This window comes from Podarcis gaigeae (assembly GCF_964106915.1).
Source record: "Podarcis gaigeae genome assembly, chromosome: 2".
In the NCBI taxonomy this organism is placed as follows: Eukaryota; Metazoa; Chordata; class Lepidosauria; order Squamata; family Lacertidae; genus Podarcis; species Podarcis gaigeae.
The window spans coordinates 116,205,364-116,230,700 of NC_139679.1; the positions used below are offsets into that span (position 1 = coordinate 116,205,364).

At 45.1% G+C, this 25,337-nt stretch overlaps 2 protein-coding genes and 1 long non-coding RNA gene across 3 annotated transcripts in view; all 3 read left to right on the top strand.

Annotated features, from left to right (window-relative positions):
* Nucleotides 1-3,757: 3,757 nt before the first annotated feature.
* Nucleotides 3,758-11,752, top strand: LOC310839507 (uncharacterized protein; the record flags this gene model as incomplete). The annotated part of the gene is made up of 4 exons (XM_083728145.1): nucleotides 3,758-3,860; nucleotides 6,275-6,655; nucleotides 7,936-8,122; nucleotides 9,999-11,752. Exons 2-4 carry the CDS (start codon nucleotides 6,290-6,292, stop codon nucleotides 11,750-11,752), a joined length of 2,307 nt encoding a protein of 768 aa, XP_083584271.1. The 5' UTR covers nucleotides 3,758-3,860; nucleotides 6,275-6,289.
* The window catches only part of LOC310837389 (uncharacterized protein), a 53,796-nt gene continuing 32,533 nt past the window's right edge, over nucleotides 4,075-25,337 (top strand). Inside the window, exon 1 of the mRNA XM_083723928.1 lies at nucleotides 4,075-4,517. Coding sequence (XP_083580054.1) covers nucleotides 4,489-4,517 — 29 coding nt within the window. The 5' untranslated portion in view covers nucleotides 4,075-4,488. The remainder of the gene's footprint in view (nucleotides 4,518-25,337) is intronic.
* LOC310838204 lies at nucleotides 17,241-24,476 on the top strand. Its single transcript, XR_014560796.1, has 2 exons — nucleotides 17,241-19,023; nucleotides 23,851-24,476. It is a non-coding gene; the product is annotated as an uncharacterized lncRNA (long non-coding RNA).

Here is a 25,337-nt window from a genome sequence, read left to right on the forward strand (position 1 = left end):
CGCACATTGTTTTTAGAGGAGGAAAACAAGGGAAAAAACATTCTGAATGAAACAGTGGATGTATAATTTTTGTGCTTCATGCTGTGGCCACAGACATGTGATCTGATGGTGAATTTGGGCTGACCCAATGCAAAAATCCTGAGAATCCCTGTGCATCCATGGTTTCTAACCACGTTTTTGCACCATTGCAGCCCCAGGCAACAGTGGGTGCGTGATTTTTGGGGGGCAGGCTGTAGCCATGGACATGCTATGTGCTCTGATGGTGAATTTGGGCTGACCCAATGCAAAGATCCTGAGGATCCATGTGGATCCATGGTTTGTAACCACGTTTTTGCACCATTGCAGCCCCAGGCAACAGTGGGTATGTGATTTGGGGGGGGGCAGGCTGTAGCCATGGACATGCTATGTGATCTGATGGTGAATTTGGGGTGACCCAATGCCAAAATCCTGAGAATTCCTGTGGATCCATGCTTTTTAACCACATTTTTGCACCATTGCAGCCCCAGGCAACAGTGGGTGCGTGATTTTGGGGGGGCAGGCTGTAGCCATGGACATGCTATGTGATCTGATGGTGAATTTGGGGTGACCCAATGCCAAAATCCTGAGGATCCATGCTTTGTAACCACATTTTAAGTGGGGAGCAAAGGAAAAACAAAGAAGGGACATTAGAGGGGTGTGCAGAGAAGCAGCTGACTAAGAATGCAGGAGAGGGATTTAACGGGAGGGAGGAAAGAAAGGCAAAAGTTTCCCCCCACCCAAGCCAGCCATCTCTCTCTCTCTCTCTCTCTCTCTCTCTCTCCCTCCCTCCCTCCCTCCCTCCCTCCCCCTCCCCCCCCTCTCTCTCCCTTCCCCCCTCTCTCTCCCTCCCCCCCAGCAGCACCGGAGCTTGCCTGGAGGGGAGGGGCTTTCCCTGCTCTTTGTTCCGTTTCAGCAAACACAGCAACGAAACAGAGGGGGGTGGGCAGTAAGACCCTGAGGCAGAATGCAGGAAAGCAGCCGCTTCCTCTTTTCAGGTTTCGCTTCTCCGTGCAGCGTGCAGCGCCGCGATTTGATTTTTGCATGCTTTTTCGGCTCCAGGGACCACACATTCGCTCTATAACACGCACAGACATTTCCCCTTCCTTTTTAGAAGAAAAAATCTGCGTGTTATAGAAGGAAAAATACGGTAAGTCATGCAATGTTGAAGAAGCTTAGGATCTCCCTCTGGGACCAGGGATAGGAAAGCTGACTGAATTACATAAAGGACTGAACATTGTTTGCAATGTACTACTTTATGATGCTTATCTTATTGTTAGACTGTTTAAGACTGTTCTGCGGTAAAGCTTCAAAACTTATTTTTGTGATGGAGAGAATTCATTTCCACACAAGGTCCAGATCAGGAGTTCCACGGAACAACTTTAACAGCAAATACTTGAAGGGTACTTCAACAAGTACTTCAACAAGTACTTGAAGGGACGCGGGTGGTGCTGTTTGTTAAACCCCAGAGCCTAGGGCTTGCCGATCAGAAGGTCGGCAGTTCAAATCCCCGCGACGGGGTGAGCTCCCGTTGCTCGGTCCCTGCTCCTGCCAACCTAGCAGTTCGAAAGAACATCAAAGTGTAAGTAGATAAATAGGTACCGCTCTGGCGGGAAGGTAAACGGCGTTTCTGTGTGCTGCTCTGGTTCACCAGAAGTAGCTTAGTCATGCTGGCCACATGACCCGGAATCTGTACGCCGGCTCCCTCAACCAGTAAAGCGAGATGAGCGCCGCAACCCCAGAGTTGTCTACAACTGGGTCTAATGGTCAGGGGTCCCTTTACCTCTACCTTTACTTGAAGGACCAAACCAAGAATTACAACAATCTCTTCCTCAAACTGGTTCATCCTCCACCACCTTTACTGCAGTCACTGAAGGCAACCAACTATGCCCTGGGCCCCCTATCTTTCTCACTGCCAATGAAAACTAATAAATGAAAAGGAAGAGAAGCTACCCATGTCACACTGACACAAACACCTTGCATATGAACTTTGTAAAATAATGTAAGTGTACTGCCCTCCCCCCCCCGCTTGCTCTCCCCACCTCTCAATTCCCCAACCTTACACTGTATACAACATTAAAGTCTGTCTGTGTGTGAATTTTTATGATATCTAAACAGAGTAGCTTATAGTTAGGGAGCCAACACCCTCCCATCAGATGTGAAGGAAATAAGCAGCTATCCTATCCTAAAAGACATCTGAAGGCATCCCTGTTTAGGGAAGTTTTTGATATTTAATGCTGTACTGTTTTTAACACTTGATTGGAAGCCGCCCAAAGTGGCTGGGGAAACTCAGCCAGATGGGCGGGGTATAAATAAATTATTATTATTATTATTATTATTATTATTATTATTATTATTATTATTTAATGATCTTCCTCTGTTTCACTTCAGATAATTCAGTGGGGCCTCTTCTCAGTTCATTCTCTTCTGGATCAGTGTCTTAATCCTTTGAAGATTTTGTATATCACAGAATAGTCATTGAGATGTCCCCAGATGTTGTTGTCAAGTTCCCACCAGCTTCAGCCAGCAGGGCAGACAGTCAAGGATGATAGAAACTCCACTCTGGACCCCACCACCTGGACTCTGCTGCCCTATATCCTTCCCATTGAAAGAAATGTGAAAATTTATTTTGTACACTATAGATTTATCCTGGTCTGGTGCATGCAGTGTCTTTTGTTTTGCAGCTGTGTTATTTGTGCTTATATTGTATTGTGGTCGCCATTGGCTATAAACAATAAAATTTATATAGTAGATTGAAATGCAAAAATATGTAATAAAATATATAAAACGATTTTATTTTTTTGGTCCTTACTCCCAAATGGTGTGTGTGTTTTTGGTTATATTGTGCTTTTGGTTATATTGGGTGTGGGGTGGGGAGTGGAGAAGTATGAAAGCCAAAAACGCTCCCCTCCTCTGCTGAATGGATGCAGGAGACCAGAGGCAGTGAATGAAAAAGCAGGGAAAGAGAAACCCTCCAAGTGCCACTGTTTAGAATTAGAGAATGGAGTTATCCAACCCCCAGCCCTCTGAAGGCAATCCTGTATAGGAAAGTTTTTTAATGTTTAATGTTTTACTATGTTTTTTATATATGTTGGAAACTTCCCAGAGTGGCTGGGGCAGTAATAAGATGTGCCGTGTATAAATAGTAAAATTATATTTATGGAATGGGATGTCCCTATTTTCATGAGAGAAATGTTGGAGGGTTTGGAAAGGTCGGTGGCTGGAGCTAAGTGATTGCATGATCCCAACCAGCAGAGCTGGGAACTGGACTGCCTCCTCCAGCTACACATTCGGGCTGCAGGCATAGCTGTCAACCTTCCCTTTTTTTGCGGGAAATTCCCTTATTCCAGTGCCATTTCCCGCTGCTATCCCATTTCCCGCTGTTAGATATCCCGTAGACTGTCCCCAGGACAGGAGAGGCTGCTGATCCTTTATTATCAAATCTGAAAGTTGACAGCTATGGCTGCAGGGTGGCATCGTCCCAGCTTTCTGAAAATATTTAGTGATGAGGAAACCAGTGACTGCACATCGGATCACAAGGAGACTTATTTGTGCAACATTCTGGATATCTTATAAGATGCCAGGTAGATTCCAATGATACAAAAAATTTTGAGGGACAGCGCAAGGGGGCGCATCCAGCCTTGCAGCCTCCCAGGGCCCAACCCACAGCCAGCGAGCTCCGATGCTCAGAGAGGCAGGAAACGGGACCAGCCAGGGGGACTCGAGAGCGGCTGCACTTTCCTTTACCCCGCCGAGGAGAGCGGAGGAGCAGCGGCCCCGTGGCCTGGCGAGTTTCCCCGGAGAGGAGCCGGATTCCGCTGCAGGGACGGAGCGAGGAGTCCGAGGTGCGGGAGGCGGGGGGGGGGAGAGGAGGGGGAGAGCAGGTGGGCCTGGCAGGATCAGGCCCCGAGTGGAGTCAGAGGCTGCAGGGCGCCCCCCCCAACCGGGCAGGAAGGGGAAGGGGCGCAGCTGAGGGGCAGGGCATCTGCAGGAGGGCACAGGGGCAAACATCTTTGGCTCAGGCTGGCACGGACCCTGCCGGAGACCCTGGGAGCTCCCTTCAGTCCTGAGCTCAAGGGGCAGAATGAGGGGTCCAAGGCAGCTGCTGCTTCCCGATGGACGATGCATATAGTCGCTCACGGATCAGCGGCGTAGCTGGGGCTTTTGCCGCCCCTCTCCCTGTCCCTCATCAGGGAGCCCCGTCCTCTTCCACGGTCCTCCCCACGGCGGAGAGGGAAGGGGAGGCGGGGGGGGGGGAGGAAGAGCAGTGCAACAGGGAGGTGTCCCTCTCACCCTGCAGCCCCCTGACACCCTTTGCAGACCACTACTCCTGCCCCCTCCCTCTGCCAGTGCCATTGATAAACCTATCGCCCTCCTTGGTGAATTGGTCTAATCGCCTTTGAAAGCTCTCTTTGCCACCACCATCGTTGCATCTTGTGGCAATGATGTCCATCAGATTCATTTAGCAAGGAAATGGTTTCTTTTGCCTGCCCCAAATCAAGGTACAACTGTGCCTACACATGGAGGCTCCGTTGTTCTGTCACGGCTAATAAAACAGCTAATAGATCTTTTCCCCGGACAATGCATCTGATCTTTCCCCAAACTATCAAAGCTAGTGACCTCTTGTGTCTGCGTGTGAATAAGTGAGACAAGCTTAAACCTGTCTCATTAATTGTTTTATTTCCACCTTCCTCAGTAATACAGCTGAGTTTTCAGATGAAGGCTGAGGGTTGAAGTGGGTGACAGTTTTGAGAATGCAGAGGAAAGGAGGATTCTTAAGAAGTGTGGCATATGGAAAAGAATTAACGATAATAAAAACATTGAAGACAGTATTGTTAAAGACTGAGGAAGGCGAAATTGAAATTAGCTATTCATGTTCAGATTATTACTCCTTTCATTTCTATACTGCTTCATATTTTTAAGAAAAAAATCTAATTAGTAATTAGAGAAAAATCTCATTGCAATTTGTATCCATAGGATGTTGAGAACATTAACTCTGTAGATCCAGTTCTCTCCTCCTGATAATCTCAAATTTGATTGTTCTTTCCGATAGAGCAGGAGGAACGGAAGATTTATGGGCTTAAAGCTGCATTGATTCTGGAGGCCACATTCCAGTGAGCTTTGTGGCCAATGTATGCACATGCATGCGCACACAGAAAAGAGGTGCAGACCATAAAGTCACATGCACACATGCCAGAGGTGCTGCACACACTCACCAGACATGCCATCTAGCATATATACAAGTCTTGCAAACACAATCAGCATGTTTAGACCTTCCACCCCCAGTGCTGGGATGGAGGAGAAATAAGAGCACAAGAAGATTCTGCTGAATTAGCAATGAGATCTGTGAAAAAAAGTCCCTTCTGATTGTTCTTTAGAAATCCTCTTTAAAGAGCAGCCAGAGGGATCATTTATTTTCCTTTTGCCCCATTTCAGCACTGTGATGGTTTGTGCTGAAATTGGAGTTGAAAAGATCTCTCCAAGGGCCCCTTAGGCATCTTTCTCTCCAGAACAGACAGAGATCTTCATCCTATGATCAGATCAGGAGATGGAAACGGCAGGGACTAGCAGGACACACCCTGAGGCTTGGGAAGCCATATGCAGCCAATGGACTGCAAGTTAGAGTGTCTTCAGTCAAGAGAGTTTGTGACCATCAAATTTAAAATATTTTGGAGTGAGTTCTTAGATTTTGTTGCTCAATATTCCTTTTGTTAGTTTCTTAGGCTGTGCAGATCCCATACATTTAAAGCACGTGGCTTCCCCCAGAGAACCACAGGACCTGTAGTTTATTGCTGAAGTTCTCAACACCCCTAACAAACTGCAGCTCGCAGGATTTCTTGGGTGAAGCCATGTACTTTCAATGTTAGCTGGGTCTGTTGCAGCCTTAATCATATACAAAGATCTGTTGCTGCCTTTCCAACATGCTAGAAGTTGCAGCCAGGATCAGCATTCCCGGTCCACTGAACATGCTCAGTCCTCTCACTGGGTTGTTTTTGGATTTCCCTCCCACTGCCTTGGTTCCCCCACCCCCAAATATTATTTGTACTTCCATAAACCTTGATGTTTTCCCCAGTCTTTGGATAACTTCCCCTCCTCCCTGGGTGGAGTTGTTTGGGTGACATAATGATTGTTATTCACAGCCTGAACATCAGAAATAGAAAGAGTAATAATATATTTCAAAAACTGGCAAATGGTAAATAAATGTGCTTTTGTTTTTATTCTTGGGTTTTATTTTACTTTGTGTTTATTTCTTTTCCAGGAGGGTGACGTAAAAATGGAAGAGCAGAGACCCAGGAGACCCATTCAAAGGGAGAGACTGGAGTGCAAAGGAAATAAACCTCCTACCGGCCAAGTTGGGACCATCAGGGATCTTCTGCCTCGGGCAGATTTATGTCAGATTAAGCAGGAGCAAGAGGAGGAGCAGTCGCAGCAGCACTGGGATGCCCAGAAGCAGGATTTTCTGAAGACGATGCAGCCCCCTCGTTCAGGGTGGGAAACCCCACAGGCTCCCAGTCCTCCCCACTCTGGGGATGGTGTCCTCTCCTTCAGGGGAGCTGCGGATGCCAGTCGGTGGCCCAGTGGGAGAGCAGGGGGGACAGACCAGACCCTGCTCCCAGACACTGAGGGGCTTCTGGGAAAGGTAAGTGCCCTCCTCTCACCTGGGTTTCCAGCACCTGGAGGTCACAGGTCCACTGCCTCTCGACATGGAGGTTCTGTTTAGCTATGGTGGTGAATATTCCTCCTCCCTGCACTTTCTCTCTAATCCACTTTAAAAAGGCTTGCTAGACCAACTTTTCTAAATGGGTAGCTGCACAAATTTACCAGCTATGGTCCTACACTGGCAGCAAGGCTAGCAAACAGGGGAGCTGGGAACGTGCTGATCCCATATCTCCCTGCATCTGCTTCCTGACCTAATTGTCCCAGCTTACCTCATGATTGGGCAGCCCCTGAGGGTGAACTGTGATGAAACCAGGCACTCTCTTATGAGCCATAACTAACAAACTTTCCATTTTGCCCAAACCAAGAAACTACGGCTGCCAGCTTTGGAACAAGCTAGGATATTAAGCTAACTTCAAACTGTGTTTGGTCAAAACAGGAAACTCTGGTTGATCAGTGGCTTCGTGGTTTGACTGTTCCCACTGATAGCAGTATAAATAGGAAGCCCTGTTGCGTTCGAAGGGGTTGTTTGGACAGAGTCTGTGATCAGCATGCCTAGCAGGACAGGCTTAAAAAGGTAAAGGGACCCCTGACCATTAGGTCCAGTCATGACCGACTCTGGGGTTGCGGCACTCCTCTCGCTTTACTGGCAGAGGGCGCCGGCGTACACCTTCCGGGACATGTGGCCAGCATGACTAAACCGCTTCTTGCGAACCAGAGCAGCGCACGGAAATGCCGTTTACCTTCCTGCCAAAGCGGTACCTATTTATCTATTTGCACTTTGACGTGCTATCGTACTGCTAGGTTGGCAGGAGCAGGGACCGAGCAACGGGAGCTCACCCCATCGCAGGGATGCAGACCACCAATTATTATTACTTGCATCCTGCCTATCTGACTGGGTTGCCTCAGCCCATCTGGGTAGCTTCCAACAAAATAAAAAGCATCAAAAATTTCCTTGTAAAAGGCTGCCTTTGGAAGTCTTCCATTTTGTAGAAATGGCCTTTGGTTTTAAAGAATTGCCCTCTTTAAGGGATCACGTAGTGTAAACAACTCTTGAGATCTACTCTCAGGAAGGGAGGTAGGACAGGCAGGTGAAAGGAATTGCCAAAACTGTTTGAAAATGGGTGGGGGATCTTGGGAAGGGGGTGCCCAATTGGGGCTTATCCAGGGGCAGCAGAATGTCTTCGGCAGCAGAATCCCTGCAGGGGCTCTCAGACTCCCTTGACATCTTCTTCCCTCCCTCCCTCCCTCCCTCCCTCCCAGGAAGCTGCAACTTGCTCTGGCTTCTGCGCTCCTCAGGAAGCTGAACCTGCAAACCTAGCTGAGACTGAACCTGCAACCCTGGCCAGGATGGAAGGAGGAAGGTGGACGGTTGACCTGGTCAGGCTGTCTCCCGCATCCCTCCCCACAACCTCTGAGCATTCCCTCCCAGGACCCTTGGAGAAATTTGGTGAGTTCCAGGAGAGAGGAGATGGGGACAGGGATAGATGGATGGATGGTGGAGGGAGAAAGAGGGAAAGATGGAAAGGAGACAAATGGAAGGAAGTTCCTGACAGGAAGAAGGAAGGGGTGAGGCCTTCTCCGAAGCAGCTCTTTGTTTCTTGAATCCTTTTCCTAAAGTAGTGAGGGCAGATTTTCTTCAAGGCTTTGAAATCTTAGGTGTTATTTCCACGGCAAGAATAATTGATGATAATGATGTTGCACACCAATTCAGAAAAATGGGTGAAGGGGAATGGAAATGCTTCCCATAACTATTTATAATTAATGCATTTAAATTGTTTCTGTTACTCTTATTTTTTATAGACAGGGTCAGAGTGATACATTCCACCAGCATCAAAACACAATAGATGCATGCACCTCCACAGTTTGGTGGGGTTAAGGGACAAAGGACCCGTTATCATGATACACGATTCCTGTGGCTGGAGGCTCTACACTTAGGATTGGGCATATAAAGTCAAAGAGCGGATGGTATTATAAGCAAATTGTGTAAACTTGCCAATCTTACAGACTGGGGTTGTTTGTGAGAGTGAGTGAGTGGGATAATAATTTTAGCGCCCCTTGGTTCTCCCGCACAGACGCGAGACAACTCCAGTAGTAATTATCTCAGGTTTATTGCTCAAACTCATAAATCACTGTGGAACTCAGTCTTCAGCCTGTTCATCCCAGCTTGCAGTTGCCAAGTCCTCCAGCAAAGAAGCCCCCACTTTCCCTTTCTTTTCCCCTCTTCTCGCAGATTCTCTTGAGCCTACGATTTTTTGGACAGGCTATTTCTGGGGTCTCTCTGTCAGACCTCAAACTGGAGATAAGAGTCTGTGCCTCCCCCCCCCGGCACCCCCTCTTCCTGCTCTTTGTTCTTTCCTCCTGCTGCAGCTTGGCTGCTCCTCCCCTGCTTCACATTCCAACTGAATCACATCTCTTGCGTTCTCAGGCTCTGTCAGCGGAGGCACGAGAGGCTTGAGATTCACAGAGCTGACACTCTGTAATTTTGTCCGTCCCTAAGCTTCCATGGAAATACTGTGGTACAACCTTGGTGCAAATTTCAAAATAAGTACACAAAGCCAACAAAGAGACTCAGAAGTTTATAGTTGCACCAGCTTTCCTGGTCAATATTCCACTTTGTCACACTGCAGCCCACAAAAGCTTAGGCCATAATACATTTATTAGCTTTTAAGGGCTGCAAAGATGAATAAATAGAAGCATAGTTCATCTATGGAATCTATGCTACAGGAGACAGTGACGGCCAGCAACTTGGATAGCTTGAAAAAAAAGGATAAGACTGACGTCTCTGCTCTGCCCTTGTGGTCCTAGGCAATAATACTTCTTGATACTAATTTCTGGAAAGCACACGAAGGCAGAGAAGACTCTTGTGCTCCAATCCTGCTTGCCGGTTTCCCACAGGCATGTGGTTGGACTCTGTGAGAAGAGGATGCTGGACTAGGTGGGCCTTTGCCTGATCCAGCAGGCTCTTCTTAGGTTCTAATATATTGCAATATTTACATGTAGCACTTATGTTTTATTTATTTCACAAGGGAAATACTGTTACTTGAGCCTGAGATCATTTCTTCACTTCAGAAAGAAAAAACAGATGTGTCTAATAAGCCAATTCCACCATAGTTCTGTATTATAAAATGCTTTATTAAGTTTGAATAGAGTGGTTATGTGTTGCTCTTGCCACTGTCTCATCAGCTTTCATAAAATTTGGATCCTAGAGAGGATAGTGGAGAATGAAGGTGTTACAATGATAGAACGTACAGATTGGGATTGACATGTGTTCAGTTCCCTTTTTGTCTTTCTTGAAAGTCTAACAGGATTCTCTTTCCTCCCAGACTCCCAAACAGGTGAGGAAGATGAAAGTCAGAATTCTATGGAGCCACATGTGAATTCTTTGGGAAGAACAAAGAAACAGTTTAAATGTATGGAATGTGGGATGTGCTTTTATCACATTGGAAGTCTGAGGATACATCAACAAACTCACAAAGGAGAGAAACTATTTGAATGTGTGGAATGTGGAAAGAGCTTCAATGAAAGTCGAACACTTAGAATACACCAACGAACTCACACGGGGGAGAAACCATTTAAATGTACTGTATGTGGAAAGAGCTTCAGTCGAAGTGGAACACTTAGAAGACATCAACGAACTCACACAGGGGAGAAACCATTTGAATGTTTTGAGTGTGGAAAGAGCTTCAGTGAACCTGGGAAACTTAGACTACATGAACGAATTCACACGGGGGAAAAACCATTTAAATGTATTGAATGTGGAAAGAGCTTCAGTTATAGTGAATCATTTAGAATACACCAACGAACTCACACAGGGGAGAAACCATTTAAATGTATTGAATGTGGAAAGAGCTTCAGTGGAAGTGGAAAACTTAGAAAACATCAACGAACTCACAAGGGGGAGAAATCATTTAGATGTATTGTATGTGGGAAGAGTTTCAGAAAAAGCGGAACACTTAGAATACACCAACGAACTCACACAGGGGAGAAACCATTTAAATGTATTGAATGTGGAAAGAGCTTCAGTCGATATGAACACCTTAGAATACATCAACGAACTCACACAGGTGAGAAACCATTTAGATGTCCTGAATGTGGAAAGAGCTTCAGTGAAAGTGGAAAACTTAGAATACACCAACGAATTCACACAGGGGAGAAACCATTTAAATGTTTTGAATGTGGAAAGAGCTTCAGTGGAAGTGGAGCACTTAGAATACATCAACGAACTCACACAGGGGAAAAACCATTTAAATGTATTGAATGTAGAAAGAGCTTCAGCAAAAGTGAAGCACTTAGAATACACCAACGAACTCACACAGGGGAGAAACCATTTAAATGTATTGAATGTGGAAAGAGCTTCAGTGAAAGTGGAGCAGTTAGAATACATCAAAGAACTCACACAGGGGAGAAACCATTTGAATGTTTTGAGTGTGGAAAGAGCTTCAGTGTTAATGGAAAACTTAGAATACACCAACGAACTCACACAGGGGAGAAACCATTTAAGTGTATTGAATGTGGAAAGAGCTTCAGTGAAAGTGGAGCACTTAGAATACATCAACGAACTCACACAGGGGAGAAACCATTTGAATGTATTGAATGCGGAAAGAGCTTCAGTGAAAGTGGAGCACTTAGAAGACACCAACGAACTCACACAGGGGAGAAACCATTTGAATGTTTTGAGTGTGGAAAGAGCTTCAGTGTTAATGGAAAACTTAGAGTACATGAACGAATTCACACAAGGGAAAAACCATTTAAATGTATTGAATGTGGAAAGAGCTTCAGTTATAGTGAATCATTTAGAATACACCAACGAACTCACACAGGGGAGAAACCATTTAAATGTATGGATTGTGGAAAGAGCTTCAGTCGAAGTGGGGCACTTAAAAGTCATCAGCGAAGTCATACAGGGGAGAAACCATTTAAATGTATGGAGTGCGGTAAGAGCTTCAGTCAAAGTGGACACCTTAGAAGACATCAACAAACTCACACGGGGGAGAAACCATTTAAATGTATTGAATGTGGAAAGAGCTATAGTCAAAGTGGACACCTTAGAATACATCAACGAACTCACACACGATGAAAACTACAGGTGTATTGAATGTCGAACGGACTTCAGAGGGAGTGGAGGCCTTAATATTTGTTAGCAAATTCGCACTAGGCAAACGATATAAATGGAGTTTTTCGCTCAGGGTTCACTACTTACTGTATTTTTTGCTGTGTAAGACTGACTTTTTCCATCCTAAAAAGTAAGGGGAAATGTGTGTGCGTCTTATGGAGCGAATGCAGGCTGCGCAGCTATCCCAGAAGCCAGAACAGCAAGAGAGATTGCTGCTTTCACTGCGCAATGATCCCTCTTGCTGTTCTGGCTTCTGAGATTCAGAATATTTTTTTTCTTGTTTTCTTCCTCCAAAAACTAGATGCGTCTTGTGGTCTGGTGCGTCTTACAGAGCGAAAAATACGGTACATCAAGAAACTCATAAAGGGGAAATCAGTTGTAAATACATGTAATGATATTTTAGTGTTTGTACTTAAATTTGTATACACGTATATATGAATTTAGTGATGTATGGAAGTGGGAGCTGGACCATAAAGAAGGCTGATCGCCGAAGAATTTATGTGTTTGAATTATGGTGTTGGAGGAGGCTCTTGATTGTTACAGGGACTGCAAGAAGATCAAACCTCTCCATTCTTAAGGAAATCAGCCCTGAATGCTTACTGGAAGGACAGATTCTTAAGCTGAAGCTCCAATACTTTGGCCACCTCATGAGAAGAGAAGACTCCCTGGAAAAGACCCTGTTGTTGGGAAAGATGGAGAGCCCAAGGAGAAGGGGACGACAGAGAACGAGATGGTTGGACAGTGTTCTTGAAGCTACCAGCATGACTTTGACCAAGCTGTGGGAGGCAGTGGAAGATAGGAATGCCTGGCGTGCTCTGGTCCGTGGAGTCACGAAGAGTCGGACACGACTAAACAACTAAAACAAACCTTGATGTTTCCCCCAGTCTTTGGATAACTTCCACTTGTCTCTGGGTGGAATCGTTTGGGTGACATAATGATTGTCATTCACAGCCTGAACATCGGAAATACAAAGAGTAATAATATAGTTCAAAAATTGGGTAATGGTTAAAAAATGTGCTTTTGTTTTTATTCTTGAATGTTATTTTCCTTTGTGTTTATTTCTTTTCCAGCAGGGTAGTATAAAAATAGAAGAGCAGGGATCCAGGAGACCCATTAAAAGGGAGAGACTGGAGTGCAAAGGAAAGAAACCTCCTGCCAGCCAAGTTGGGACCATCAGGGATCTTCTGCCTCGGGCAGATTTATGTCAAATTAAGCAGGAGGCAGAGGAGGGGCAGCCGCAGCAGCACTGGGAGGCCCAGAAGCAGGATTTCCTGAAGACCATGCACCCCCCTCGTTCAAAGTGGGAAACCCCACAGGCTCTCAGTTCTCCCCTCTCTGGGGATGGTGTCCTCTCCTTCAGGGAAGCTGCGGATGCCAGTCGGTGGCCCAGTGGGAGAGCAGGGGAAGTAGACCAGACACTGTTCCCAGACACTGAGGGGCTTCTGGGAAAGGTAAGTGCCCTCCTCTCACCTGGGTTTCCAGCACCTGGAGGTCACAGGTCCACTGCCTCTTGACATGGAGGTTCTGTTTAGCTATGGTGGTGGATATTCCTCCTCCCTGCATTTTCTCTCTAATCCACTTTTAAAAGGCTTGCTAGACTAAACCTTACATGGGAGGTTTGTGTGAGGAGATTTCACCCCTCCCATACCCAAGAATCTCCTGATGTTCTCTACTCATTCTTCAGAGAGGAGGGGCGGTTTTCTGCTCTCTACTTATTCCGCTTCAGCCTCACATCAAAGTGTCAGTCAGTGTGTCGGAGAGAGAGAGACTGAGTGTTAGAGATCGTGTGTATAGATAAGGTTGTTGCTAAGAGCAGCTGCAGGCACTCAGTGCAGTTCAGCATTCATTTTCAGTTTAGACCTCATTTAGCTCTGTATATACCGTAGTTGTGTATTATAGTTGTAGATAGAATAAAGAAAATATTCTACAGAGCTGCTCTCCAAGTCTTTTATGCCCTGCTATACTCTGCTGTGCGATGACTATCTTCTTGTTGGAGTGAATCCGGTGCTCACAACTCTAAGCTGTGAGTCCACAGCACTTTGACCTGTTCCTGTGCGGAAGGTGGTCTCTGGAAGTGCTACCCAGCTCGCCTAGCCCAGTCGGGGCTGAAGTGGATGAGTCCAGTTGGTGGCACTGGCTCAAGGGCGATGCTGACATCGGTTATGGGCCCGGTCGTCTGACCAGTCGTTGTTCCAGTCGTCCCAGTCGCCAAAGGTTTCTGTTGCTGATTGCCGGACAGCGGAACGGACGCTGCATGCTGGACTGATTTGCGGTGCCCAGAAGCAGAGCTGTTTCGGAGCAGATTGTTTAAGCTTCCACTGTTGCTGTTGCAGCTGCTTGATTTATGAAGGTATGTTGCTGACTGCAAAGAGAAGAAGATAGCATCCCTGTTTGCCTGTTAATTGCGCTCTGAGTGGGAGAGAGAGTAGCTGAAGGAGTCCAAGGCTTTATCTTGCTTTAAGTAATAGCAGACATGGCCTGTGCACATTCTGGCCAGATGGCTCTATCCTTTCCTCTCCTCATGCCTGAAACCTATGCAGTATGGCAGGTCAAGATGAAAGCGCTTTTACAAAGGGAAAAGCTATTTCACACTATAAAAGATGACCCTCCCGATAAGGATGATGATGATTGGCCTGAGTGGCATGCTGCAGACATGAAAGCCCAAGGGACAATTGTTTTGAGTGTTGCAGACCACTTGTTGGTGAATTTAGAGGGTCAAGAGACTGCACAAGCTGTTTGGCATAAGCTGAGAGATATGCATTTGAGGCAGAATGCTGGTTCCAGTGTGATTTTCTTCAAGAAGCTGTGCAGGCTGCAGTTGGAGAAAGGTGGTGATTTGCCTAGCCATCTATCTCAGTTAAAGCGTCTCAGACTGGACCTTGTTCAGCGAGACCGGGCTATTTCAGATGCTGTGTTTGCAATGCTGATGATAAACAGCCTAGAAAACAGCCTAGATGAGTCTTACGATGGAGTACCTGCCCAGATTTCTACGATGCCTTCTGACCGGCTAACAGAAGATTATGTGTCTAGCGTGCTCTTGAATGAGTGGGATCGCAGACAGGCTGTTAGAGAAAGCAGGGACTGTGCTGTTAAAAATGCTTGGAAATGTGCCTGAGTCTTCAGCAGGGAAAGTGAAAGTGAAACTGCTGTTAAAGCACTAAAGTTGCGGCGGTGCTTTTTGTGTGGAGCACAAGGCCATTTGAGTTTCCAGTGCAGTAAGAAATCTTCAAAGAAGAAGGGAAGCTTCAAAGGCAGAGGGGGAGGAGGACGAAATCCCCAAGCACCTGCTACTTCAAAGGCTTTGATCTCTCGCTGTTCCAATCAACGTGGGCGGAGTTTCTTTGTGGTTGACTCTGGCTGTTCCAACCACATGGCCAACGATGAAAGTCTCTTTGTTCAGCTTGAGAAGCAAGAGAAAGGAATTCATCAAGCAGATGGGACTGTTCTCAGGAGTTTGGCTAAGGGAACTGTGTTTTTAAGGAGCCTGAATGCAACAATTAAGAATGTCCTGTATGCTCCTCATATTCAGGACAATCTGTTGAGTGTGTCCCAGGGGTTTAAGGTGGTTTCTGCTAGATCTCGTTGTGAAATTCGTCGAGATGGGAAGCTCATTCTGTATGCAAAATGTGTTAATGGTTTTCACCAATTGCCTTTTGTTACAGGTACTGCAGAAGCAACTGAGAAAGAGTGTTGCAATTTATCAGTTGATAAGAATGAGAAGTTGCATGACCAATGTATTCATTATACTACTGTGTTTATGGTCATTTGAACTTCCAGGCTGTGGCAAAAATGCCTATTATGGTTGAGGGAATGAAGTTGAAGGAATGTCCTTACCACGTGAAATGTGTTTCTTGTGCTGAGAAAGGTACAGAGCAAAGGTACAGAGTCTGGGAGAGAGGCCAAGAAACCATACAAAGTCATTCATGCAGACTTAGTGGGGCCTCTAGCGCTCTCTAGAGTCAATTCAAGGTTTTTTATGGTGTTGATAGACTCCTATTCAAGATATGTATGGGTCTATATGTTGCAGAAAAAGTCTGAAGCCTTTACCAAGTTTTGTCAGTTTTGTAAATGGCTCAGGAATGTACATAATGAGAATGTACGTTGTCTTTTCAGTGACAGGGGAGGTGAGTTTTGTTGAGAAGAGTTTGAGGCTTTTCTTTCTGAACAGGGCATTGAGCATAGGACTGCCACGCCCAGATCACCCTGGCGGAATGGTTTATGTGAGAGAGTAAACCAGACCCTGCAGCAAGGAATCAGAACACTGTTGCATGATTTGGGGCTGCCCAATCCCTTTTGTGCCGAAGCTCTTTCGTTTTTCTGTCACGTGTTTTAACAGGAGGTAGCAGTCCGCTGTAAATTGCACCCCGAACGAAATGCTTCACAAGAGGAAGCCGAATGTAAAGCATTTTAAAAATTTTGGGTCGGAGGTTTGGGTGCACACCTCGCAGGGTGACAAACTGAGTAAGCGTGGAGAACATGGTGTTTTCCTAGGATATGAGAAAGGGTCTTATCGTGTCCTGATCACAGACACGAAAACCATAAGGCTGACCAGGAGTATTGATGACAATCCGAAATGGGACAAAGTTGGCATTTTTCAGAGCCTTCCCATTTGTGATGATGGTGCAAAAGGGGCAAAGACAGTTAAGAGGGAGGCAAGTGCTGTTGTAGCTGACGATAATTCTGATGCCGATGTAGATTCGGATGATGGCACAGATTATCAGAGCCCAAAGCCTCAGGTGAGTCTGACGCAGATTAAGACTTAGCAGCTTCATATACTTTAGCTCCCCATTCTCCCAAAGAGGAGGAAGCACCAGAACAAGAAGATCAGAGAGTTCTGCGCAGATCCGAGAGAACAACCAAGGGTGTACCACCGAAAAGGTTTTCTGAAGAGTTTGCTAAGGCTGCGGTCACAAGCAACTCTGGTGCGGTTTTTGAACCAAGCATGAAATGTGTTGACAGTAATAGCACAAAACGCTTTATTTATTTCCTTACCTGACCTTAAGTGGTTCATGTGTAATACGTTAAAAGGATTGAAGGAGCAAGCATGTGTTTGAGTACAAAAGTGGTTTGTTCAAATCTGCCTAATTAGCAATGTTAATTTGTATCTGGGAGGGGGAAAAATGTGTATGAAGATTTTTCTAGAAGCTGCTTATTCATTTGTGTATTCACAGTGTGTATTTTGTTTAAACTACAGATTGTGGTTTGTGTTTTAACTCTTTCCCTAATGGTTGCAGTAACTGTTTAATGATGTGATAAAAGTGTCTTAGATAAAGGGGAAAAGAGATACCTGCAAATGTGTTAACAAAAGTTGTAAGCAGAGGACAACTTTTGGAGTGTGTGCGTAACTTACTGTTATGTTTAGATTCTTGAATGGTCAGATGAAATGGGGGAGGATGAGGAGATTTCACCCCTCCCATATCCAAGAATCTCCTGATGTTCTCTGCTGATTCACACGGGGGAGAAACCCTTTAAATGTATTGAATGTAGAAAGAGCTTCAGTGAAAGTGGAAAACTTAGAATACACCAACGAACTCACACGGGGGAGAAAGCATTTGAATGTGTGGATTGTGGAAAAAGCTTCAGTAGGAATGGAACACTTAGAATACATCAACGAACTCACACAGGGGAGAAACCATTTAAATGTATTGAATGTGGAAAAAGCTTCAGTGAAGGTGGGAAACTTAGAATACATCAACGAACTCACACAGGAGAGAAGCCATTCAAATGTATGGAGTGTGGAATGATCTTCAGTAAAAATGGACGCCTTAGAAGACATCAGCTAACTCATACACAATGAAGACTACAGGTGTATTGACTGTGGGAAGGGTTTCAGAGGGAGTGGAGACCTTAATATTCATTAGTAAATTCACATGGGGGAAATGATATAAATGTATAGAGTTTTCAACTCAGGGTTCACTACTTACATCAAGAAACTCATAAAGGGGGAAATCAGTTGTAAATGCATGGAATGATGTTTTAGTGTTTCTACTTAAATTTGTATACACATATATATGTACTAAAGTAATGAAGGTCACATATACTAAATGTACAAAGTAAGTGGCAACTTTTTGCTAGATAAACAGGGAGCGAGTGTGAATCTGCAATGCTCAAGGTGTGTGTTGAATCTGTTGAGTTTTCAGGTCCGCCTTTCACTGCCAAAATGATGGGCTGCCCTTGTCTTGTAGATCAGCATTCCAGGCACTCATTACTTGAACTTTGCATAATTTATTTTTAACTGATAGCTTTTTACTGATAGCATTTTCCAGCTGAATGGAAAGGTCTCTGTGTTAAATTTGGGATTGCTTTTAAAACTCATCTCCTTTTTTCTGTGCTCTTGTGTACCTGCTTGGAGCTGTTTTTATTAAATATTTTGTGCATTGGCTTTTGACCTGTGGAAGGTGACCAGTGAGGGTGTGGTTTTTTGTGTTTCTTAGTTCACAAAAATGTTTTAAAGGAATGTGTGAAAGAATTAGGGCTAGGGGAGATTAGTGAAAGGAACTGAGGAGTGAAGTGAAGATGGCTGTCAAGTCTCTGGACAGAGGTCCGCAACCTAAGGCCCACAGGCTGGTTCCGGCCCAAATGGGTTCTGGATCCGGCCCGCGGATGGTCCAGAAATTGCCTCATGGTTCTGATTCATATAGTTCAGGCTGCACCACTCTTTTCTCTCTCTTCCTGATGGCGGCACACCTCCCTCCCTTCTCCTGGCTTCTGGCTTCTCCCCGCCCTGCGGAGGAAGGAGGCTAGACTTTGATTGGTGCCAGCAGCATTGTTTCCCTCTGATTGGTTGCAGATTTCTTTCCTCCTCCCTCCCTCCTCCTAGAGCCGAGAGGAAAGGGCCTGGGCTTTGTTTGTGCTCAACGGCCGCCATTGAAGGCAGCCCTTCTCCGGTCCTCAACTGGCTCACTGCTCCCGCCGCCGCAGCGAGTGGTTCCGTTCTGAGACACTCTCCCCGGGTTCTGGGGTGTATGAAGCCTTGTTTCCCTGTTTTTAACTCCGCTACCGAAAGCGTCTTCCCCCTCCAGGACTGGAGAGCGGAGAACACGCGTCTTGCAGAAGGAACCGCTCGCTGCATTCGGTAGCGGAGTTAAAAACAGGGAATCAAGGCTTTGCACACCCCAGAACCCTGGGAGGGTGTCTCAGAACGGAACAGATATGCTACAGCGCAGAACTGAGACCTTCGGGACTTTATTATTGGTTTTTGGTGCAATCTTTGGATTGTGTAGTAACGAGAGAATGTGCACGCATGCTCCGTCCTGCAGCAAGGTTTGAGGACAGTGATCCGGCCTTCAACCTTAAAAGGTTGCTGACTCCTGTCTCTGGGTGTGCAAAAAAGAATTTGGAAGTGTTTGTTTTCATACTTGGGGGCCATGATGTTTGGTAACCCTCTCTTTTTCAAGAGCTAATGTCAGGGCTATGAGAGGCTAAGGAAAAGCCTTTTGTTTGTTTTTAATTAAAAAAACCTTCAAAATGTGACAAATGTTTGTGGGGGCTCCATCTGTTGTTGCTGCTGCTGCTGAGGGGGCCCTGGATCTCACCCCCAAATGTCTGCCATGATGGTAGCAGGATGGGAGAAGTCAAGTGCCCAGAATCAAAAAGGAAAAGTATTTTCTGCATCTTTCTTGAACAAAATGTATATGTCTGAAACCTCAGACAAAGCTCATGTTGACAGCATTGAAGCTGTTGTTCAGTAACCAATTAATGTCATATTTATCACTGCTGATGAAAAGAGTCTACCCTTCAAAGACACAAGGCGGTATTTCCTACAATATAATGATGTCCTAAACAAACAATCAGACCCAGAAACTCCAGCAGCTGCAGAATGCCATGGCGAGGCTCCTTACGGGGTCCTTGCCATGGGATCACATGTATCAATACAATACAATAATCTTTATTGTCATTGTCCCATACAGAACAACGAAACTGAAAAAATCTGCATCAGACATTCAAAAACCAACAAACCTGCTATCCCAGCCTGGTTAACCCCCTAGAAACACTGATTCCCATAATTAAATACAATATACTCACCTAGAGACTACCTTACATTGCGTTTAAAACCAAAATCGCATTTGGATAGAAACTGTTTTTCAGTTTCATCCAGTGCTTTACCAACAACACTGGCTCCTGGTGGAGTACAGGGTCAGGTTTAAGGTGCTGGTTTTGAGCTGTAAAGCCCTATGCGGCCTAGGACCCATGTACCTAGGGGACCGCCTCTCCTGGTATGCCCCACGGAGGACTTTAAGGCCCACAAATGACAACACTTTGGAGGTCCCAAGTCACAAGGTGGTTAGATTGGTCTGAACTAGGGCCAGGGCCTTTTCCGTACTGGCCCTGACTTGGTGGAACGCTCTGTCACAAGGGACAAGGGCCCTGAAAAAGCGTCTCCACCCCCATCATTCTACCCGGACACTGAGGTGCAGCGCTGAGGGCCTTCTGGCGGTTCCCTCACTGCGAGAAGTCAAGTTTAAAGGGAACCAGACAGAGGGCCTTTTTGGTAGTGGCGCCTTCTCTGTGGAACGCCCTCCCACCAGCTGTCAAAGAGAGCAACAACTACCAGAGTTTTAGAAGACATCTGAAGGCAGCCCTGTTTAGGGAAGCTTTTAATGTTTGATGTATTACGGTATTTTAATATTTTGTTGGAAGCCGCCCAGAGTGGCTGGGGAAGCCCAGCCAGATGGGCGGGGTATAAATAATAATAAATAATAATAATAATAATAATAATAATAATAATAATAATAATAATAATAATTAGCATCTTTCTGCAGGGCCTGGCCTTTGGTTTGGACTCAGTCTGACCCTTATGTTTCCCTCCCCTTATGGTTTTGATCTATGGGCTACTTTTAAAATGAGGCTGCATTTTAAATTGTATTTCAACTTGTAATTTGGATTGGGTTTTTCCCCCTATTATGTTTTTATTGTAATTTTACTGATGTTAGCCTCCCGGGGATGGCGGGATATAAATAAAATGTATTATTGTTATATATTTGCCTTCTGGAAGGTGGGGCAAGATGCTGAGGGAATCTGTATTACATCTGGAGGAGAGAAGGCGGTGGGGGGGGGAGCTCAGTGCACCCAGAAGATGCCAGTTGTTGGTTGTAGTTGCATCTATACAAAGTGCATAGCCTTTGCCCCTCCATAAAGAAATGGGGAGGTGAAGGCTGAGCACACCTAAGGGCGACACAGAGGGGGGTGGATTCTGCTGTATCTTTCCCCGTCTGGATCAAAATCCACACACAATAGGGCAGCGTGAGGGCACAATCAGTGTTATGGAGCTGTCTTGAAAGGCATTGCTTCATGACCCGAAGAGCCCCTTCTCAAAAAACAAGCATTCCGAGAATTTAAACTACACACACACACACACACACACACACACACAAAAACAAACAAACACACGTTTAGAACAGATAATTACCCCCCCCCCCCAAAGAGGCAGTCTGGTGCCACATTGTGTAGGGGTCACTGTAACACACTCTACATAGGGCTGCCTTTGAAAAGTGCTCAGAAAGTTCAACTGGCTGAAAGAGCTGCAGACACACTGCTGACCAGGGCTGGCTATAGGCAGCATAGGACTCCCTTATTAGAACAGCTCCGTCTGCCTAATTGTCTGTTTCTGGACACAATATCACCTATAAAGTCCTGCTTTGCCTAATTCAAAAATGGCATGTCCTGTATTGATAGTTTTGTCCAGTATTTCAGATCTATCTCTCCCCCCCCCCCCTCTGCCAAATTAGGGATCCTCTCCAAGGACCTGTGTTTGAAAGGGTGTGTGAATGTGAAAAGTCCTGCATTTAAACTCTGGGTAGCCAAGCACAGACAGACTGACAGATTTATGAGTATCTGGGTTGGTGCATGCATGTGTGACAAATTCCAGGGGGCCCATCCTGTGAGGCTGCCGGAGATTGGAATGGATTGTTTTGAAGTCACTTCAGTACCAGGTGGAAAGAGAAAACCAACTGTCCCCCAACCCCCCTCCCTGCCCTGCCCTGGATTCACCACCCTGTTCCTTGTTTTACTGCCCTGTATTTTGCCTCACACTTACTAAGCTAAATTTTGGCTTAGTTTTGGTTTAGCAAACCAGACTAACATGCCACCTTCAAACCTGAAATATTTTTTCCTCCCGTTTTGGTTTGGAAGTTGGAGGAAAGTCAGATTCATGATCTGCGACTGCCCATTTATTTGGACTTTTCAGCACTGTGGCCGCTGTTGCCCCTAAGCTCACGTCAGCAATGTCTAGGCAGCACGATGACCATGTATATACACAATGGACAAGCTTTACAGCATTCCTTCAAACCATGACAAGTACAAAATGAAATCTTTAGTCTCAAAGTCTCTGGAAATCTTTAAATGAAGTGAGGAACCAGACTTTGCAGGATGGAAGACAAGCTGTGAAGCTTTGTGTATTCAACAAATATGATGTCCAACACTGAACAGTGATTCCGGATATTGACTATTGTTTTGTGGAATTCTTGTCAGCGTGGTGGGAGGATATAGAATTGCTTCATAAACTGAAAATAAAGTTTTGCAGACGATGAGCTGCATGACATACCACTTTACAAAAAATTTAAACTAGAATACAAACAGTAATGAAAAAGAGTACATACCCCATCTTATTTCGAAGGAATGTATGTAAATGAAAATACCAAATGCTATGGAACAGTGCTCATGTAATAATGTAGTCACTGCTACTAACAATATATTTTGAAAAACATATAAAGCCAACTCCAGGTGGTGCTAATAACAAGGAGGTTGAGTTTAAAGGTACAGTGCAAAGTAACAATACAAATACAAGGAGGTTGGGATAAAAGGAGCAGTGTAAAGTTACAGACAAAATACAAATAATCGAACAACACAATTAAGGGTTAACTCAGAGTTTAGACCCCCTGGATAAATGGTTTTAAACATGAAAATAAATTGTGTTACTTGCTGCCGTAACTATTGCTCATAATCTTTTCTAATGCTAATTGCCTTCTGATTCACCCATAAAACTGTAAATAATAGATCCGTATCTGAATGATTGTGAGAAACAAAATGTTCTACCAGAGGTGCCTCCAAATTAGCATTACGAATACGCGATTGGTGTTCACCAATGTGAACCCCCACAGCTCGAGTGGTAGAGCCTATATACAATAAATTACAAGGACATTGAATCAGGTAGACTATGTCTTTGGTTTGACAGGTACTAAAATGATGAATAATAGTCTGAAGTTCGTTTTCTCATCCTAAATTTCTTTAGTCTGTATGGGCAAGATGAGCATCTACCACATCTATGATGTCCAGTGGGGCCGGAAGTGCTATTGGTGCGAGGAATGATTTTTTCAGAATTTATGTCTGTATCTACTAACATATCTTAAATGGATTTGGTCTGCCTATCAGAGGAAATTCATTACACCCTGGTATGTTCCAGAATACATGCTAATGTTTGCGTATTATTCTGATGATTCTATCCGCATGAGAGGTGTATTCTAATGATCCCGTGATGTGGTTTTGAGAATGTGAGGTGGTAGTGGGAAAGAGAAGAAATGTTTGATCCTTTGTGAGGGATTTAATTTTGGATCTGTTTGGAAGAAAGAGAATGAGCTAGGATATCTGCACTATTACAAAAATCGTGGTTAAAAGAGGAATTTCTTTTAAGGCGTAAAAATTGTCCGTAAGGTAAGTTATCCCGCAAAGAAGAATCTTTTTTCATTTCAAAATTCAAATGTGGTAATTGTGAAATATATTTTACAAAATAAATAAAATAAAGAATAAAAAATATTTTTTTAAAGGGTGGCCCTGCGGGAAATGCCCCAAGCAGCGTCCCTCAGCCCAGCTTGTCTGGGTCTCATACACATCCCACACACCTGCCTGTGCAGGGGGGCAGGCTGGCAACGAGGCCAGTGGCTGTGCTGAACCAAACCCGGACAGCTGCCAGCTGCTGCCTTTGCTGCCTTCGTGTGTTGTGATGGCGGCAGCAGCGGCAGAGGCAGCAACCCTCTCATTCCACTAACGAAAGGAACCTCTGAAGCCTGGTGCTGGGCTGGCTCCCTCCACCATCCCTCCACTTGGATACCCACTCACACACAGAGAGAGACCCATGCACCCTCTTGCCTTCCCTCACGTTGCGCACTGCCCTCAACCTCAACTTGCCCTCTTGGTCAGGCTGCCGAAAGGGAGGGGAGGGGGGGCTTCTGCTGAGCCAGAGCCGCTTCTCTTCTGCGAGACACCCCCCTCCACACCCCCTCCCTTTTCTGTTCTGACCGGCTGTGTTGCAGGGCCCCCAGGTATCATATAAAGACCCACTATTTACAGCAAGAGCTGGGGAGTTGGCTGTGCAGCGGTGTTTTGAAAACAAATCCTGTCTTAAGAGCGTATCTGTGTATGAACAGGGTGAGCCTGTGACCTGGTTTCAGGAACTAAAGTATTAACCATCATAAAAAAAATGGCCAGGATGCCCAGGTAAAAGCAATCAGTGGCCATTATCAGGTATCCTGGCAGACAGGTTTTCTGCTGTAGACCGCCCCTTCTATGATCATACATATGATGTTTAGGGGGGTGGTCTTGAGCTACAGAGGAGGCAATTTTCAAATGTCTATATAAGAGCTTGCACACCATTGTTCTAGGTTCCTCTCCTCCCTCCCTGCATGTGGGGTGTGGGGGACCCTGTTGCAACAGTTTAATAAAGATCATGCTTACTACCTGCTTTGCTTCTCAATATTCTCTGGCTGGCCTCTGTTTTTTATAATAATAATAATAATAATAATAATAATAATAATAATAATAATTTATTATTATGGTCAGAGACCAGCTTGCTGGAATTAAATGTCTGTTATATATATTTATGTATGTGTTTGCCTGGTACATTTATGAACATTTATTTTATATCTTAGACCTTGTAATTCTCATAGCAGCCTCTGTTATTTTCTCCTACCGATAGAGAACCTACTTAAGGACTCTATATGGGCTTTTAGATACTCCATAAGGGAAAGGGAGCAGTATTTTTAGTATGACAGCTGCATACAGGTATCACTGGACAGAGCCAATCGTCTTCCACCCCCTGTGCAATTATGGTGCTTTAAAAAAAAGTGCGGCTTTATTCCGTGAGTACTCAAACATCCCCAACATTCCCCAACTGTTCAAAGTATGGCACTTACTGTAACAATTCCATGGTGAGTATCTGCATCTTTATTGCTTTAAAAGCAAGCACTGAAAAAAGGGGTTGCTTTTTAAATTTATTGCTTTATTTTTCACGACAGAAAACAAAGCAAAGAACTCCCCCTCTGTCCTTACAAATTAAAATTGCCCTCCACTTTTTCCTCAGTACTTCCCACAAAGAATATTTATTTCACATCCGTAGTGTACATTCAGCACATATTTAAAGTACATGGTTCCCCCAAAAAGATTCATGGGAGGGGTTGCATGTGAGGAATTCTTTGGCAGTTAGTCTGTCTGGCAGCTGCTGCTGCTGCTGCTGCAAGTGCCTGTTCAATGTTCTTGTGTCTCTGTGTCTGTGAGGAGAATACAGGACACTGCAAAAGACACTGTGTGTAATGAATGTGCAATAAGCCAGAGAGAG